At 44.4% G+C, this 18,222-nt stretch overlaps 2 protein-coding genes across 3 annotated transcripts in view; both read right to left on the bottom strand.

Moving 5' to 3' along the window:
* Positions 1–5,990: 5,990 nt before the first annotated feature.
* LOC101077899 (ankyrin repeat domain-containing protein 9) lies at positions 5,991–7,594 on the bottom strand. Its single transcript, XM_003977318.3, has one exon. It carries the CDS (start codon positions 7,367–7,369, stop codon positions 6,530–6,532), a length of 840 nt encoding a protein of 279 aa, XP_003977367.1. The 5' UTR covers positions 7,370–7,594; the 3' UTR covers positions 5,991–6,529.
* Positions 7,595–12,572: 4,978 nt separating this feature from the next.
* lrfn2b (leucine rich repeat and fibronectin type III domain containing 2b) overlaps positions 12,573–18,222 on the bottom strand; it is a 38,315-nt gene continuing 32,665 nt past the window's right edge. For both annotated transcript variants that reach the window (XM_029849984.1, XM_003977319.3), the window contains one exon: positions 12,573–14,967. In XM_029849984.1, coding sequence (XP_029705844.1) covers positions 13,995–14,967 — 973 coding nt within the window. In that variant the 3' untranslated portion in view covers positions 12,573–13,994. The remainder of the gene's footprint in view (positions 14,968–18,222) is intronic.

Below are 18,222 nucleotides of genomic sequence, written 5' to 3'. Positions count from 1 at the left end.
ACCTGGCTCAGCTTGGACTTTGTTTTTGGGACGTCAGGGGCCGTCCCTTGAGAGGGGGTTCTGTCACAGCCCCATTTTCCAAGTTCCCTCCTGTCCCTCTGCCCCAGTGATTTTCCACTCTCCCTGCCTCTGGTCCACTCTACCTGCCAGCCACTCCCACCCCGTCAGCTAAACTCCACTCACCTGCAAGCACAGCCACAGCTTATTCCCAATCAGCCCTGCTTATAAACCTCCCCTGCACTCTCAGCCTATGCCAGATTGTTCTTCTGCTTCGATGCGAGACTTTCCAGTGTTATTTCCCTGCCGGATTATCTGTTACCGACCCTGCCTGTCTTCGTTCTGCCTGCCTCGCCTGTTCCCTGGACAACCTACCTGCTTTCTGCCCCTGACTACGACTTCTGCCTCAGCGTTTCTGGTTCCTGTCTGCTCACCTGGTTTTGACTTCTCCGCCTGGCCCCGACTTCACTGCTGCTCGTCCCCAGTCTGCTCCGCTACATCGTCAACCTCCTCTCCTGTAAGCCCCTTTCTGTCACTACTGCCCACTGTAAGCAGAACTGCACGGTTCCGAGGATTTACGTCCTTCCGCCTTGGTTCCGCATTCCGGCTCTGCTCGACCCACTCCCCGAGCCTGCAACCCATAGACTTTGTGCGGGCCCTGAGCCTGAAGAACGGACTATTTCCTGTCTGCCTGAGTTCCTGTTTGTGTGCTAATAAAAGTCATTACCATGGTCCAGCTTTCCAGAGTGCTGCTTTTGGGTCCTAATCGCACCCGTCACAGGAGGAATAAAGTTGTGATGATAGAGCTGGGCGTCATCGCCCAAATGGTGATGATGTATTTACAGGAGCTAGTGTCAAGGGAAAGAAAGTAGCTAATGAGCAGATTAATGAAGTTACTTGTTGAATCTTGCTAATCTAACCCTCTCCTATCCTCTCCTGTCCTCTCCTCTCCCCTCCCCTCTCCTCCTTCTCTGTATCCATCAACAGGTATAGCCGCCTTTATAGCTGTATGCTGACCTGCTGATCTCTGACCCCGCTGACCCACTCAATTCTACCAGCAGTTTATTATAATTTATGCATTTCTATCCTCTCTACCTATTGTCTCCTCTACCTGTCCTCCTCTCCCTTCTCCTCTCTCTCTACCCAGCCGGCCATCAGCAGGAGGGTCCTGCTCAAGGTTTCTTCCTGTTAAAGGGGAGTTTTTCCTTGCCACTGTTGTTTGTTGGAGGTCAGGCCCTGGGATTTTGGAAAACACCTAGAAACAGATGCTATATAAATAAAGATTGTTTGATTGATTGATACTGTAATTAAGAAAGTCTGAGTCTGCAAAAGAGGTCCAGAACTAGTCAGGTGAACCTACTGAAATTGATTATAGACTGGACACACGATCTGTTATCAGCCCAGATAAGACTTCGGGAAAGTAGTTGTACATGTCGTAATCTTTCAGGCAGTCCCAGTTTCACAGTATTATACTTCTTCCTGTTTCCTATGCCATCATTGTTTTGAATGATGATGTTAATGCTGCATTCAGCTGACCTATTCAAAGAGAAATCAAAGGGGTATCAGAGGTGAAACAATAAAGACAGTAATTAGAATATCTAATTATTTGGCCGTATCAAGCTCCTATAAATGCTGTAATGGTATTTGTCATTGCTATTACTATGATCATTATCATTTTTATTGGTATCATTATTGGGGTGGGGGGTAATAGTTGCAACAGTTGGAGCTTTTGGATGTCTTTGTTAAATGTTGGCGGACAGCTCCCCCTGTTGGGCATCCGTGGAGCACGTTTCGCTTAAAAGAAGTGTGTTACATTTGTGTATTTACTCACTGGTTAGGCTGGTGAAATCCAGGTTACAATGTGTCACAAATGAGATTGTTATAACAAATTTTCCCAGTGGGTGTTCACCGACAAAGACAAGAATCTCTTTTAAACCACGATAGATGGTGTAACCCTGGGCACATCACTATCAAGGAGCAGCACTGCTGTAAGGACATCGAACTGTTAGCCGTTAGCATGAGGCCTCACTACCTGCCGAGGGAGTTCACACATGCCCTCGCGGTGGTTGTGTACATCCCCCCCTCTGCTAACGCTGATGCAGCCTGTGATGTCCTGCTCTCAGCAGTGAGCAGGCTGCAAACACAGCATCCTGACGCCCTCCTCCTCATCTCTGGAGACTTCAATCATGCCTCTCCATCATCTTCTCTGCCCAAATTCACCCAGTACGTCACATGCCACACAAGGGACAATAAAACACTGGACCTCTTCTATGCCAACACCAAGGAGGCATACCACTCTCTCCCACTCCCTCCCCTGGGCCGTGCCGACCACAACCTTGTACACCTCCAGCCTGTGTACAAACCTCTTGTGCAGAGGCAGCCTGCTGTCACCCGCACAGTGAAGAAATGGTCCGAAGAAGCCGAAGAGGCCCTGAAAGACTGTTTCAACACAACCCTGTGGGATGTATTCAGCGACGCCCATGGGGAGGACATTGACAACCTCACCAGCTGCATCACTGACTACATTAACTTTTGCGTGGAGAACACCGTACCCACCAGGACTGTACGGAGCTTCTCCAACAGCAAGCCCTGGATCACCCCAGACATAAAGGCCCTCCTGAAGGAGAAGAAGAGGGCTTTTGTGTCTGGAGACAGGGAAGAGCTGAAGACTGTGCAGAGGGAACTGAGGAGGAAGATCAGACAGGAGAAGGACAACTACAGGAGGAAGATGGAAAACCAGCTGCAGCAGAACAACATCTGTGGGGTATGGAAGGGCCTGAAGACCATCTCGGGCTTCAAGGAGCAGAAGTCCCAACCTGTGGGCGACCGGGGGTGGGCTAACGACCTGAACTTGTTTTTCAATAGATTTGATCAGGTACCCACCCCTCCCCCAGCCCAGTCTCCTCTGCTGCTACCCCTGCCACTGTCTGTGCCTGCAACCCATTGTTCCTCCTGTCCCCCCTCCTCCCCCTCTCTCATGAACTTCAGCTCACACATTCCCGACACTTCACACCCTGGCCCATGCCCATCCCCCCCACCAACACCTCCCTGCTCCAGCCTGTCCCTCACACCACACCAGGTGAGGAAGGCCCTGAAGAAGAACAGGGCCAGGAAAGCGACGGGTCCGGATGGCATCAGCTCCAGGCTCCTGAAGTCCTGCGCAGACCAGCTGTGTGGGATCTTCAGTCACACGTTCAACCTGAGCCTGAGGCTGGGGAGAGTGCCACAGCTGTGGAAGACGTCCTGCATCGTCCCAGTGCCGAAGACACCGCACCCCAAGGAGCTCAACAGCTACAGGCCGGTGGCTCTGACGTCTCATCTGATGAAGACGCTGGAGAGACTCATCCTCGATCACCTGCGCCCACTGGTGAGCTCCTTCATGGACCCGTTGCAGTTCGCCTACCAGCCGAGCATCGGGGTGGACGATGCCGTCATCTACCTCCTCCACACCTCCCTCACTCACCTGGAGAAGGCTGGAAGCACTGTGAGGATCATGTTTTTTGATTTCTCCAGTGCATTCAACACCATCCAGCCCAGGCTGCTGGGGGACAAACTGGAGGTAGCTGGGGTGGATCACCACCTCACAACATGGATTCTGGACTACCTTACACAAAGACCACAGTTTGTGAGGGTGAAGGGCTCCGAGTCAGATCGCCTTCTCTGCAGCACCGGTGTCCCGCAGGGAACAGTTCTGGCTCCTTTCCTGTTCACCCTCTACACCGCGGACTTCTCATACAGCACATCTTCATGTCACCTCCAGAAGTTCTCTGACGACTCTGCTGCTGTCGGCCTCATCACGGACGGGGACGATACGGAGTACAGGGAACTTATTCAGGGCTTTGTGGACTGGAGCCTGCAGAACAACCTCCAGATCAACGCTGGCAAAACCAAGGAGCTGGTGGTGGATTTCCGCAGGCGTAACAACCCCCCGCCTGCACCAGTGAACATCCTGGGAACGGATGTTGACGTGGTGGAGTCCTACAAGTACCTGGGTGTTCACCTAAACAATAACCTGGACTGGACACACAACACAGACGCCCTGGTCAAGAAGGGCAACAGCAGACTGTTCCTGCTCAGGAGGCTGAGGTCTTTTGGAGTGCAGGGACCCCTCCTGAGGACTTTCTATGACTCTGTGGTGGGATCAGCCATCTTCTACGGGATAGTCTGCTGGTCCAGTAGCATCACGGACAGGGACAGGAAGAGGATGGACAGACTGGTAAGGAGGGCCAGCTCTGTCCTGGGATGTCCCCTGGACTCAGTGGAGGTGGTGGGAAATGGGAGGATGATGGCTAAGCTGTCATCCATGTTGAACAACACGTCCCACCCCCTACAGGACACCCTGGCAGCACTGGGCAGCTCCTTCAGTGAGCGGCTGCTCCACCCTCGCTGTGTGAAGGAGAGGTATCGCAGATCTTTCCCGCCAGCTGCTGTCAGACTGCACAATAAACATAACAACCGCTAACACAATCTGAATATTATATATTCTGATATGTATATTGTATTCACCCTCTGTACTATGTACAGGTACACAGAGGCCGAGTATCCATTTATCTGGATTATTGTAAATATTCACCCTCTTGTATATTCCATTTGATTTCTATTTGATTCTATCTTATTTTTCTCTGAGTGCTCTTGTTGCTGTTGTTGCACTGTAAATTTCCCCGTGTGGGACAATAAAGGATCTGAATCTGAATCTGAATCTGAATCTAAAGTTGCCTTAAGCAAAGTGAAAAACTCCAAAGACAACAAGAATAAAAGGTTCTTTGGTCTGATGAGTATAATTAGTGAGGCATTAGTTTCAGGCTGTTTGAGCCCACATACAGACCACTAAGGCTGAATAAGTTTAATGGAACTTACTGACAGTGAGGAGTGATTAAAAAAAAAACAACAGACACCTAAAAATAGGAGAACAACAAAATCATGCAGCGGCTGGAAAAGACAAACACACCTGATACACAAAATGACATGAACAAGCAAGCAAACAACATCTGCACAAACGCAAAACACTAGTAAGCACACAGCCATTACTGGTGAGCAGTAATGAACAGTGAGTTACAGGTGAGGCCCAACAGGTAAGACCTAACAGGTCAGGCTGAACATTTAAGACCTAACAGGTAGGGCTGAACAGGTGAGGCTGAACAGGAGGAATTTACAGGCGAAGGGAGAACAGAGACGACACAAACAAACCACAAAATAAAAATAGGACATAACTCATAGTTAATAAAAAATCCCCACATTTAAACTGACCAATGTAAACCAAAAACACACTGATGGCAAAACTAGAGTGGAACTCATCCCAAAGACATGAAACTGAAAACCTTAACTCATGAAGGAGAGATTAAATGGATTGCAAAGCAGTTCATACACATCAGCACAAACACCCCAAAGGCAGGGTCACCTATGATGAGAACTCCTGATTGGAGGTCAAAGGTGAATCTCTGAATTACTGAGATGAGTGAAAAGTATCATTTCATTTTAAATGAGCTGACGTTACTTTATGGAACGCTTTTCTCTCTCTCTTGGAACAGCACGGCCCTCGTTTCACACAGGCGCTGATATTTAAATGAGTCTCAGACGTACATATATCTGAGATAAGATTTATGCAAAGGTCTCTTTAGTTCCCTTTTAAATCTGCTCAACACACCATGCAAAGGTTCACGATAGTTTTCAGATATGAATATATGGATCTGGTTAAGCCAGTGTTAATAAATACTGAATTAATTGTTCAAACAAGTTCAGTCTAGTTCTGATTGACTGGAGTGGCTGAACAAATATTTTGTGCATATGTGAGTGGGGAGGATAAATACAATAGATTTTTAAAACTGGAAATACCAGTTTATGGCAAGTTCTCTCTGCAGGATGATGGTATTTGTATTAGAGATGCCTTTAGGGGAATAAATGTTGCAGTTGAAACGTCAGGCCTAAACATTTACAGGCAGATGTTTGTGACATAAACACACGTGCTAGCTGTTAGAATTCAACATGAAACAGCATTTTTCAGCTTTTAATGCTCTGAATGAGTTTATTAGAGCTCAACAAACCGTCTCTCCGTAGCTACTTTGCCATTGATCGTTAATAACAAAAAAGCTTTTAATGAAGGCTGTTTACAGTGCCAGTTAAGATAAACACAAATGTTAATTCATTTCAAGTAACTCGTTTAATCCTTTTTTTTCCAGTTATCACTGAATGCAAGCAGATTCAGGAAAGAAAAGCAGTTCTTACCGCGGCATGACTGATGCAGACCACAGTGCTCTGAATCTGCTACGCAGCAGCATCAACCACCATGCTATATTAAACTGGTATTAAACTACAGCCAGTAGACAGTAAATAAATGTGACATCAGAAGTAGAAATACTCTCATCTGAAAGAGAAACGTGAATCGGCTTTAGGGTTAAAGGAAGGAAGTCAAAGAAACCACATAAAGATGGCACATGTGGCAAATTAATAAAAACAAGAACTATATGCGACTACGCAGCCCTGAAATAAACAGTTTATGTTAAAGCCTCCCTGGCTGCTGCACCATCACATCCCTCTATATCAGCTGCTGCCTTGCCCGCCGGGTCATAGGCAGACCCGGCGGCTTCAGAGAGGTCGGGATGGGCAGCTCCTGGAGGCTGTCCAGGACGGTCGCAGGGCTCAGCTGTTTGACCACAGTCTGCATGGCGATGAGAACCAGAGGCGCTGGGCTTTTCTTGGCCAGGTAACCGAAGGTGTTCTCCCCCAGCAGCTCTCTCCACAGTCCCGGCTCTGCCTCCAGAGCTGCTCTCATTTTAAAGCGAACCTTCGGGGTGAACATGAGCAAGACGTCCAGACACTGGGTGGCCAAACCGCTGCTCGTCTCCCGGAGCTTTTCCAGGGTGACATCCAGTGGGGTCGAGCCGTTCTGGTCCACAGCCTGCGGGGAGGCTCCGCTTCCCAGCAGAATGACGACCGCTTCGGGCCGCTGCAGCTCGCAGGCAAGGTGCAACAGCGTCCGCACGTCGTCCGTGTGGAGACGTACGCGACTTTCATGTAAAATGAGCCTGAGGATGCAGAACCTGTCATATCGGACAGCCATGGTGAGGTGAGGGGCGGAGGACGGGCAGCACCAGAAGCGCTCGCTGGGCTTCGCTAGCGCCTCTTCTGGGTACCGGCCGAGGAGGAACCGCGCGTACGGCTGATGGTCGTGAACTATGGCGTAAAGAAGCGCTTCCGAGGGGGTGTAAGTCCTCTGCTTCAGGTCATCCTCCTGGTAAAATGCCTCCATAGTCCGCATTTCCTCCAGCATCCACACCGGCTTCAGGTCACGGACGGCGCGGTAGAAGAGCAGCGAGAAGGACTTCCAGCGCTTGTCGAGGCTCGGAGCCGCCGAGGCGACACTTACAGAGGCCATAGCGGCAAAGGGAGCCACTTCGCCAGTGACCTTCAGTCTTCAGAAGCCATTAGTCCAACCCGCACTGGGTGAAACGGACACAAGCCAGAAAGGCGGTTCTGCAACATAAGGCCGGGGCTAACAGTTCTGCCCGGTCTGCACCCACTTCTGACACACGCACATTCTTCCAGACTGCAGCCAGCTGCAGGGTCCTCTGCAGTGCTCATGCCCCGCGCATGCGCAAAACGCAGCTCGGGCGGACTCTCCGCTCGGAAATGCCCACACACAAAAAGGAATTTTGGGAAGTTGGGTGCGAGCCTAAAACTACTACATCAAAATTTACAATGACAGTTCACCTTTAAGGGTAAGACAAAGTTACCAGAGTAAAGTTAATGAGTTACCATGACATAGAGAAATGATCTAAAATATTTTAATGATTAATAGGGAATTTAATGAATCTATGAATCCCTCACAAATACACACACACACACACACACACACACACACACACACACACACACACACACACACACACACACACACACACTCACGCACACACACAGGACATTGTCAAAAATCAGAGACATAAATTTTCTTTTTAATTCAGCCAAAACTGAGGTCATTGTGTTTACTTCTAATCTCTTTGGGAATAGATTAGTTGATCACATCAGTTCTGTGGATTTAGTCTCTTTCTGTGAGGATCCTTTAATCAGGATTCTGTCCTCTAACTCACCTATAAAATGTTTTCTTTTGCCACAGCTTGCTTGAGAGTTACACAAAGGGAAAGACAAATATTGGTAATTGTGCCTCCCTGAGTAATATGATTAGCGCCATAATCAAATAATATCCAGATTAAATGCAGATTATGCTGATTATGTTAACGGTCACCTGCGAGCCAATACAGAAAATAAAATATTCAAATCTCCTTGTCTTTAGGCCACAACCATTTACATGTATGTCTATTTGTCTGTCTGCTTCTTAAAGAAATGAAGGTATTAAGTCATATCGGAATAATTTCAGTATTTGAGGTCTTCACACTTGGCTATTGCGTTCTAAAGATTGTAAAATTCTAAAGAAAGACCTTGATGGTCCTGAAGAGGAGCTCTCAACATCTCCAGTTTTTCTTTTCTCTGGTCCTGATGATTCCAGTTCTTGTTTTTATTAATTTGCCACATGTGCCAGTAATAGAAACGCTAAAGAGTTCCAACTAAATCACTTATCCAAATTGGTAGAGTTATCTCTGGAGACAATAGCTTCAGCATTAAAATGGGTGTGTATAGTTTGCAGGGTTTGCTAAATATGAACAGAAGAACAGAAAAAGATCATTCCAGCACCCTGTTTCCTGAAGATGCCCCAATTAAGGTTTTCCTTCCCCAATCTGAGCTGATGAATTTATCAACTGTGTTTCCCCATGAAGTGTCCAACACTGGCGGCTCTTGATGTAAATTACATAGTTTCATGTTTAGGGATAAGGATAAGGAAAAACTATATCGATCCCACATCGGGGAAATTCACGTGTTACAGCGGTAGCCCGTGGTGTACAGTACAGTATAGTACTAAAAGATAAAAAATAAAAAGACTCTTATATTATGTACATTACTATGTACATTATACATTATATACAGAAATTAAAAATTATATACAGAAAGGAATGTCAGACAATATGAAGAAAAATGAAGGTGCAAGTAAGACATGTGCAAATAAGACATTCCGGAGGTATGATTAAGTAGTGCAAAGAAAAATATGCCAAACCATGGGTTATTGGTGCTACATTAAGAATAGTGAATGTTGTACAACCTGACGGCAGTTGGGATAAATGACCTGCGGTAACGTTCCTTTTTACACCGTGGGTGTAACAGTCTGCTGCTGAAGGAGCTGCTTAAGGCCCCCACAGTCTTGTGTAGGGGGTGAGAGGGGGTGTCCATAATTGATGTCAGCTTGGCTAACATCCTCCTCTCACCCACCTCATCAATGGAGTCCAGAGAACAGTCCAGGAGTGAGCCAGCCCGTCTGACCAGCTTGTTGAGTCTCTTCCTGTCCCTCTCTGAGCTTCCACAGCTCCAGCAGACCACAGCGTAGAAGATCACCGATGCCACCACAGAGCCATAAAAAGTCCTAAGCAGTGTCCTGCACACTCCAAAGGACCTCAGTCTCCTCAGCAGATGGAGACGACTTTGGCCCTTCTAGTGCGTCTGTGTTGTGAGTCCAGTCCAGTTTATTGTTGAGGTGAACACCCAGGTATTTGTACTCCTCCACGATCTCAATGTCCAAACCCTGGATGTTCGGACATTGAGATCGTGGAGGAGTACAATGAGTAAATGGCTACTGTGTGTGTGTGTGTGTGTGTGTGTGTGTGTGTGTGTGTGTGTGTGTGTGTGTGTGTGTGTGTGTGGCATGTGAAGCAGGTGCAGATAGTTGGAGCAGATGGAATTGGAGGAGATATTAGGAGTGATGACAACATGATTTATAGATGTGCTGCGTTGCAGGACAGAATCAATCGGTTGAACTTTCCAAATTGCTGAGGCAATTAGACAGGTAGCAAAATCTGAGACTAATTAATCAATCCTCAATTTAACAGCAGGCTCCTGTAGGAGAGACATGTTCTTCCTTAATAGTGCTCAAAAGTTAAAAGGAAAAAGGTTTATTACCTCCGCAGTATAATGCTGTGGTTTATTAACTGGGGCTGTGTTCAAGCGCCTGACGGGGGCTGCGCGGATATTACAAACAGTGTCAAGTTATATTCAGCTGGTGGCGCTAGAGGGCTGCAGGAATTTAAGACCAGACGCTAAATCCTAACAGGAAAAACTGTTCAAGGTTTGGTTTGTTCTCAGCAAACGAGACAGTTTTAAGAAACTATGTAGAAAGCCAACTGTCAGTTTTCCTGTCAAAGTGACATTTCCCCAGTTTATTAAGACAAAATAAGATAAATATTTGATAATATATACAATTATAACAATAAATAGTTACTATAAAATCTACTGATGATAATTTATACTAATGAAACAAGAATGAAGGTTTTATGAAGTAAAAATTGTTTTAATATCAAGTGGTATTTTTATCTGCACACTGTTATTCAGAAAGTGTGTCAAATATAAAGAACCTTTGCATGTCTCAGAGCGTATTTATGTGCAATAAACAGTTTGGAATCCTATTATGTTGGCTACTTCAAATCAAATAAATCAATCTTTATTTATATAGCATCTTATACAATCAAAATGGTTTCAAGGCGCTTTCCAGAATCCCAGGGCCTAACCCCAGACAAGCAACAGTGGCAAGGAAAAACTCCCCTTTAACAGGAAGAAACCTTGAGCAGGACCAGGCTCATGTAGGGGGACCCTCCTGCTGATGGCCGGCTGGGTAGAGAGAGAGAGAGAGAGGAGAGGAGAGGAGAGGAGAGGAGAGGAGAGGAGAGGAGAGGAGAGGAGAGGAGAGGAGAGGAGAGGAGAGGAGAGGAGAGGAGAGGAGAGGAGAGGAGAGGAGAGGAGAGGAGAGGCATAGAGCATAGAAATACATACAAAAATACACTATTTATACAAGCCGCCGGCCGAGTGGGTCAGCGGGGCTGGAGGTCATCACGCAGCTCCGAAGGCTGCGATACCTGTAAATGAATACAGAAGGGGGGGGGGAAAGCAGAAAAACTACACAAGAATCAGCATAACTAGTCTACTTGATGAGGAGGAGGGCAGAGGAGAGGAGAGGAGAGGAGATGAAACCATGACCCAGTGGGGTGACAGAGGCCTGTGTACTTGTGTTGTGATGTAGTTTTAATCTAGTTTTTCTGCTTAATTTCCTTTTTTGTCATTTATTTTTCATTCCTCTTTGAATAGAGTCACAAAGGAAACGCTCTGACACCGTGTGTCTTTCTCAATTTTTAGTCTTATCTTGGTAAAAAAAAAAGAGTTTTAACCACACAAATATCTTTTTACAATGACAGGTAAGAAATGAGAACAGCTGCTCTGGAACAACACTTCAACTGTGCAACCCTTCCAGCTGATTTCAGCCTGAGTTTGGTACATGAATAATAATATTTAAAAAAAATCCCAATATACAGGGACATTATACACAGAAGCGTATCACACTTATAATAAAGAATCCATCCTGACAGACATGAAGTTACAACAGGAGTGTGTGTACTGGATTATATATGACAGGAAAACAACATTTTGTTAGCTTTTTTCAACAATTAAATCTTCTTACACAGACTAATTATTAGTTTGTAGATATAATACAACTCAAATCCCTCAGATGATCAAAAGAAACATGCAGGATCCCAACATGATAAAATTATACCACAAACACACCATTTGGGCTGAGAAATCATGTAATTCTTTTAAATGTTTTTAATGATGCTTTTAAGAGAAAAGGGCAAATTATTGTCTTTGCAAATTGATATAATGCTAACTATTGAATATCAGTGTCATTTAAAAAAAAAACCAAAAAAAAACCCAAATTCTTTGTTGTCACATCCGCATTGCTAGAATCTAAGAATGACCAAATGAACTGCAGCTTGCTTATATAACCAATAATATTCCCTGCGCATGCTAAGATGTGTCCTGCCATGTGGTAATGGGATGCACTTGTAAACTCAGTTTGTCCTGTTAGTGGTCTTATGATTCCCTATAATTTAGACCAATTTAGGTTGTCTTTCAAGAACACTGGAGATGGACATTTATTACACACAGTTTTTTTTTTTTTTTTAACGCATCACAGCAACATTAACATGAGTTTAACATCACGAACAGAGTTTTACTGAAATTCCGACATGGAAGGTGTTTTTTTTCTCCTTCAAACGTTATTTGAGGTGTTAACAGCTTAATTTTGGACAGTGTCTTTTATGAACATGTTACTGAGGGGGGGGAAAACTGTAAATGCCATTATAAAAATATATATAAATGCATTGTGAAGCAGCTGCAAATCAGTGTGTGTGTGTGTGTGTGTGTGTGTGTGTGTGTGTATATATATATATATATATATATATATATATAAACACTAGATTATAAAATATAATTATACACTATATTAACTAACATGGTTATGCAATACATTTGTCATAACTTGGCATCTGAAAATCACACAGTTAATATTACATACAGTGCAGCCATAGTAAAGAAAATAATACATTTAAATGATGCGTACATTTTGTTTGATATGATGAGCATACAGAACCATTTTTCATCCATACTCTGCTCCAGAATGTAAACAATATTACATACAAATTCTCAAGTGATTTTGCACATCTGAAATTTTAATTATACAAAGCGGTCATCACATACATATATACATTATATACACTATCGATTGCACCATCCAGTAAAAGCTGGATTATACCACCATGGAACATTACCCCAAAATTATCATTTTTATCTGAATACACTATTTCAAAGGACAAAACCTTAAATTTGAACAAAAATCTGATTTCACTTGTAACAAATCATTTCTGAAAAAGTTACATTTAGGAATTCCAGCCATTTCAGTCCGAGGACCTCCAAGCTTAGTGTTTTTAATTCTGTTTTTATTTCAGGTCACCCTTTTCTCCTCCTTATTTTACATCCTCCAAAAAACCTGTCCAAAGACGTGCACATTAGGTTGACTGGACTGTGTGTCTCACAGAGACAACCCCAGTCCACTGTGCCTGTACGGGATCTGGGGCAAACACTGCAGCCTGAGCTCCAGTGCCGTGGGAAGGTAGGAGGAAAACACAATTAGAGGGTGTGTCACAGCTCATTTCAATCCCGCTCTCTTAGATCAGCTCCCCTCATTCTGCCTTGGTCTGCATGAGTCAGCAAGATGTGAAGTATTTATGGGAACACCGCCTGTACGTTTGTTCACACTACTGGACTAACATAAATGCTGTATTCACAATGTCTCTGATGCTATGGTGCTCCCAAATTAACTAGGGTATCTGCATGCAACACATCGCAGAGACTATTTAAAGCCCAAATTTGAAATAAAGGTGCAAATACAACCTCACACACTCATTTTGTGTTTCAAATGAACTTTTAAACCAAATGACTTTAATCCATAAAAAAAAAGTTGTATATGCAAAAAAATCACAAAATCATTTGAAGTCCTTAAACTGGAGGCACTGGGAACAGGATGGTTGTAATTCCTCGATGGTAAATCCCATGTTTAAATATGTTCCACCGCTTGGCGATAATTTCAGATCCACCTTCTAGTTATATCAATGTAAAAACACAAAATGATGTAAATTTCCTCTGTATTATTAGATTCAGCAGTTGTGCCACCTGACTTTAGTGTAGTTCAGTGGGTAAATTAAACCAGGATGAATGAATCATATCTATTTAAGAGGGTGTACTGGCTGCACCAGTATCATTTGACTAGTAACATAAAAAAAAATATACAACATTTACTTTACATGATTTAAATGTACATAGGTACATACATACAGTATAATGATAAGTCATGAAAATGGCTAGTATTGAAATACTTTCCAACACCTGATGAACCCTGTGTGCACAATTTGAAGGCTAGAGTTTCAACAATATGCATTGTTACTATTTGACTGTGGAGTCTTTGTCCTTTCTCACTGGCTAGTGTGGAAAAAGGAAAATGTGTGTTCTCATGAAGGTAAAGGCTTTTGGTCTGTTTTGGCATGGCTGTTAGCCATTGATGTGGGCAATGTTGTCTAGACAGTACTCTCCATCACCCAGTCAGCACTGTCTAATGTCCCCTTGCTGCCCCCTGTGTCGCCCTCCTCTTCCTCACACTGCAGCAGCATGCCGTTGACTGACAGGCTCCTCTTAGTCCAAATGCTGCTCAGCCTGCGTGGCTTGCTGCAGAGCTGGGTGGCTCCAGCACTTGTCACATCTCCCATGTCAAAGGACTGGCTCCTTTTGGGTTTGGAGTCCGTAGACAGCATGAGGAGCCGGCTAAGACTGTTGTCCAGTGTCCGGCCCAGCAGCGGCTCTCTGTCTGTCCTGGCTGTCGCCGCTATTGCTGCGCTGCTACTGGACGCTCCAGGGTCGTGACCTTGTGTCCCCTGCAGCTCAAGTGAAGCAAGTGCACCTAGGAGGTGGTCAAGGTTGGGCCGGTGTTTAGAGTGCGCTGACCTCCAGATACTGGCAAGCGTGGAATTGGGACTGTATGACTCCCCTTCCATGGATCCCGAGGAAGAGGAAGATGCTGTCACACTGCTCTGGAGGGAGCCGGTCTTGAACTTGACCACCTCCGCACGCTGGCTGTCTTTGGCCTTGACCTTTGTCTCGGGCTGAGACTGCGTGTGGAGCACAAACAGTCCATTCTGTCCAAGACGACCCCCGTTGGTCTGTGAATGCGTGTGAGTGACGCTGGCCAGCTTCCCCACCACAGATTCAGGATCTGCACTTTTGTAGCGCACCATAAGGATAACAATGAAGATAAGCAGGGTCGCCACTATGATGCCCCCCACCACCAGAATCATTGTGCCTCCAAGAAGCCGGCTTGGCAGGGACTGGCAGACAGGGTAGTCTTCCTGGGTGAAGAAATGGGTGCAGCCTACAACATTAGTGGCTGTGAGAGTGGTCGCAGTGTCGTCCCAGGCAGCCAATACGCACAGATCGTAGCGGACCCCTGATACCAGATTGGTGAGCAGGAAAGCTTTGCTGGATGCAGGAATCATCCTGAATGAAAACAATCAGAAACACTGTGATGCCAAGGCCTTCTTCTGCAAATACCAATGTTTATATATTAGTGCAAGAGGCAGCATTGCACCTCAAGCAAACAGAAAGAAATCTAAAAGAAAAATATGCTCAATCATAGCAAACTCTCGTCTCTCATTGGCAGCAGAGCAGAGAAAAGAAGCCAATAATTTCATTCGCAATATGAATGTTTTACTGGTGCAAGAATAACCGTTTGCCAGTTTATGATGTTAAGATTCATTTCAAAAATGGGATGTTTACATCTGAGTCACAATGCTATAATTGCAAAGTAACACATATTTAATTTAAGGTGCAAGAATAGACTCTTTCACTAATTTATTATAATATATGCAAGCATGCGTGCGCTGCATTAGTTTTCAGGCAGCAAGGCAGCATGTGGATACGTTAGATGTAAGGCTGTGCACATTTGGCCTTGTTACTGGATGTTTGTTGTGGTTATACAGCCTGAATGCTGTTGTACGATTGCTGGTTCAATGAAGAGAATACACAGGTCATGGAAATGAAGCACGCAGTTCCACACCTTCACTGCAAACAGACGCCAACGAGCTGCTTGGGAGCGTTATTAGTGGAAGGAGATGGAAGCCTCTGCCAGCACTTTGTCAATAACTGTCACCGTGATGACCCCAGTGACACTGATTAGAGTCCAATCTCATTTCTTGGAAAACTAGCAGCTGGTTCGTCCCAAACAAAAGGTATTCAATAAACTACCACTAAAAAATATAATTAATCATACATCTGCATGAAGGGAAACCAAACAAGGAGCAATTAGAAGTCATCCCTTTGGCACACTGGTTATGTAAACATGAAATTTCCTATACGGCATTAAAACAAAAATTTAGCTGGCAAGTTCTCAGCCTGCTGACATCTGCAGCTTATTCGTGTCTGACAGCTCTGTCAGAGTCCTTCTCTCATTGCACAGACAGCAGGAAAACACCCGGATTAACTGCATCGTTGACTGCAAACCTGGACTAGAAAAGAAACCCAACACATATGTATGTATGCATACATTACTATAAATTATGAACAAGACTACAACCACTATGTATGACAGCTTCAGGCAGCTCCTGGCAAACCCACCATTTTAAGACTTTTTTTTCTTGACCCCTTTATCTCTTATGGAGTCACAGGGATGCTGCAGTCTATCCCAGCTCCATATGGATGAAGGCAGGATACCCCCAGCTCATCCACTGTGACCTTTGATACTCATGTCTTGCTACTAAACAAATAGCAAATTGGCTCTAATTGATCCCTATAGCTACTATTTTCAAAGAGATGATTCTGGCCACATGAGCAGTTGATGGCTTGTTGAACAGGTGAATCTAAAAGGCATAAGTGCTGCTAATTCAGAATTTTTATGTAGCGTATCAGTAGTAATATGTTTAATTCACTTATTCTCACATTGGACAGTAGGTGTCATTAAACCACCAATCAAACCAGCTACACTGGCAGAAGCGATAGCTAAATAGGCCACTCTCCAACCTTCCATTTCATCTAAGATCCTACAGAAATCAGTTGCCAGCCAATTATGGGACTCTCCCCAAAGCAACAGACTTTTTGAGGATTTTCAGTCAGGATCTAGAGCTCATCATGCTACAGAAACAGCACTGGTGAATGTCAGTAATGACCTTCTCACAGCATCAGATAATGGACTGGTGTTACTTCTCATTCCATTAGACCTCAGTTCCAATTTTGACACAGTTGACCATCACATTGTTACTAAGAAAGGAAAAATGACTTGGCATTAAAGGGTCTACCTTCAACTGACTTAGATCTTACCTATAGGATCACTAATAATAATTATTATCACTAATAATAAAGTTTATCATGGAATTCCAAAAAGTTCAGTGGTCAGTGCAATTCTGTTTATTTTACATATTTTTATATGGTCCTTGATAGTGTTGTTAGGAAGCAACTTTTGGTGTGATGATGCTGATGACAACCAATTTTATTTATCAATGCAGTCGGACCAAACTGATCAGCTCCTGGAACTCCAGGCTTGGCTCAATGATTGAGAGCCTGGCCACTTAGGCTAGAAATGTGGAACAGTTGAACTCACAAGAAGCTCAAAACACTTTAGAAGCATATTTTCTACTCTTGTAGCCTTGCTGGGTGGCATTAACTGAGCCTCCAACATCACTGTAAGGAACCTCGGTGTTTTATCCCATCAGGACAGGCCTCTGGACACCGACATTAAGCACATTTCAAGGTCTGCCGTTTATCACCTTCAAAATATTACATAAGTCAGGCGCTTCCTGCCCCAAAATGAAGAAAGATTAGTTCATGCATGTATTTCTTGCAGGCTGGATTATTGTAATTCACTGTAATACACCTGTAATTCATGGAATTATGCTGACTGCCCGAATAATTCATTACAGACTGGTCCAGAGTGCTGCTGCTCTGGTTCTAACTAGAACCAGGAGAAGAGATGACATTAATCCAGCAGTGGCTCCTCTACATTAGCTCTCTGTAAAATTTAGAGTAGATGTTAAAATCCTCCTCCTCCTCCTCCTCATATATAAAGCTGCTCATTGTGTTGTACGCTCTTATTTAAATGAACTCCTTATAATCTGGCCTGGGTGCTGTGCTCTCAGAACACAGGGGGCAGAGCCTTGAGCTAGAAGGCCCCTGTTCTTCAGAACCAGCTCCCAGTCTGGATCTGGGAGGCAGACGCAATATCAGGGCTTAAAACTAGACTTTAAACCTTCCTTTTTGATAAAGCTTATAATGAAGGTGAACACAGAAATGCCATCGGTTATGCTGCTAGGCTCAGATTCCTGCATGTTTCTACACCGCACAGCTCCCTCTTTCTCTGCTTCCGCTAACCTGAAAAAAAATATATACAGTCATGTCACATAAATTTCCATATTACTACTGTATTATTTTCCTCTAGTCTTCCTGATTTCACACATTATCCATTAAGATCCAAAGGTCGAGTGGCCTGGGGCTCCATATGAGGACGCATCATTGACTTATTCTCTATTAACATGGACACCTTCTTCCAAGGACAAATCAGATTCTTCTTCATTTGATGGTTTTTAGTGCACTACAGAGGTCATCCCTGCACATCTGGAAGGACTTTTTTGGCAGATAGACAATGTGAGGAGTGATACATTTGATTATCTGAATTACATGTATTTCATTCTTGAACTGAGGATCAGAAGTAGCTTGCCAGCTCTTACACCTTAGCCTCCTTTAGATATCTTTTCTCTTTCAGTT

This window comes from Takifugu rubripes, chromosome 16 (assembly GCF_901000725.2).
Source record: "Takifugu rubripes chromosome 16, fTakRub1.2, whole genome shotgun sequence".
Classification (NCBI taxonomy): domain Eukaryota; kingdom Metazoa; phylum Chordata; class Actinopteri; order Tetraodontiformes; family Tetraodontidae; genus Takifugu; species Takifugu rubripes.
The sequence above is the reverse complement of the archived record's forward strand: the minus strand, read 5'-3'. Positions and strand labels throughout refer to the sequence as shown.

Coding starts and splice junctions, on each gene's coding strand:
- LOC101077899 (XM_003977318.3), bottom strand. CDS start 7,369: ATGGCCTCTGTAAGTGTCGCCTCGGCGGCTCCGAGCCTCGACAAGCGC.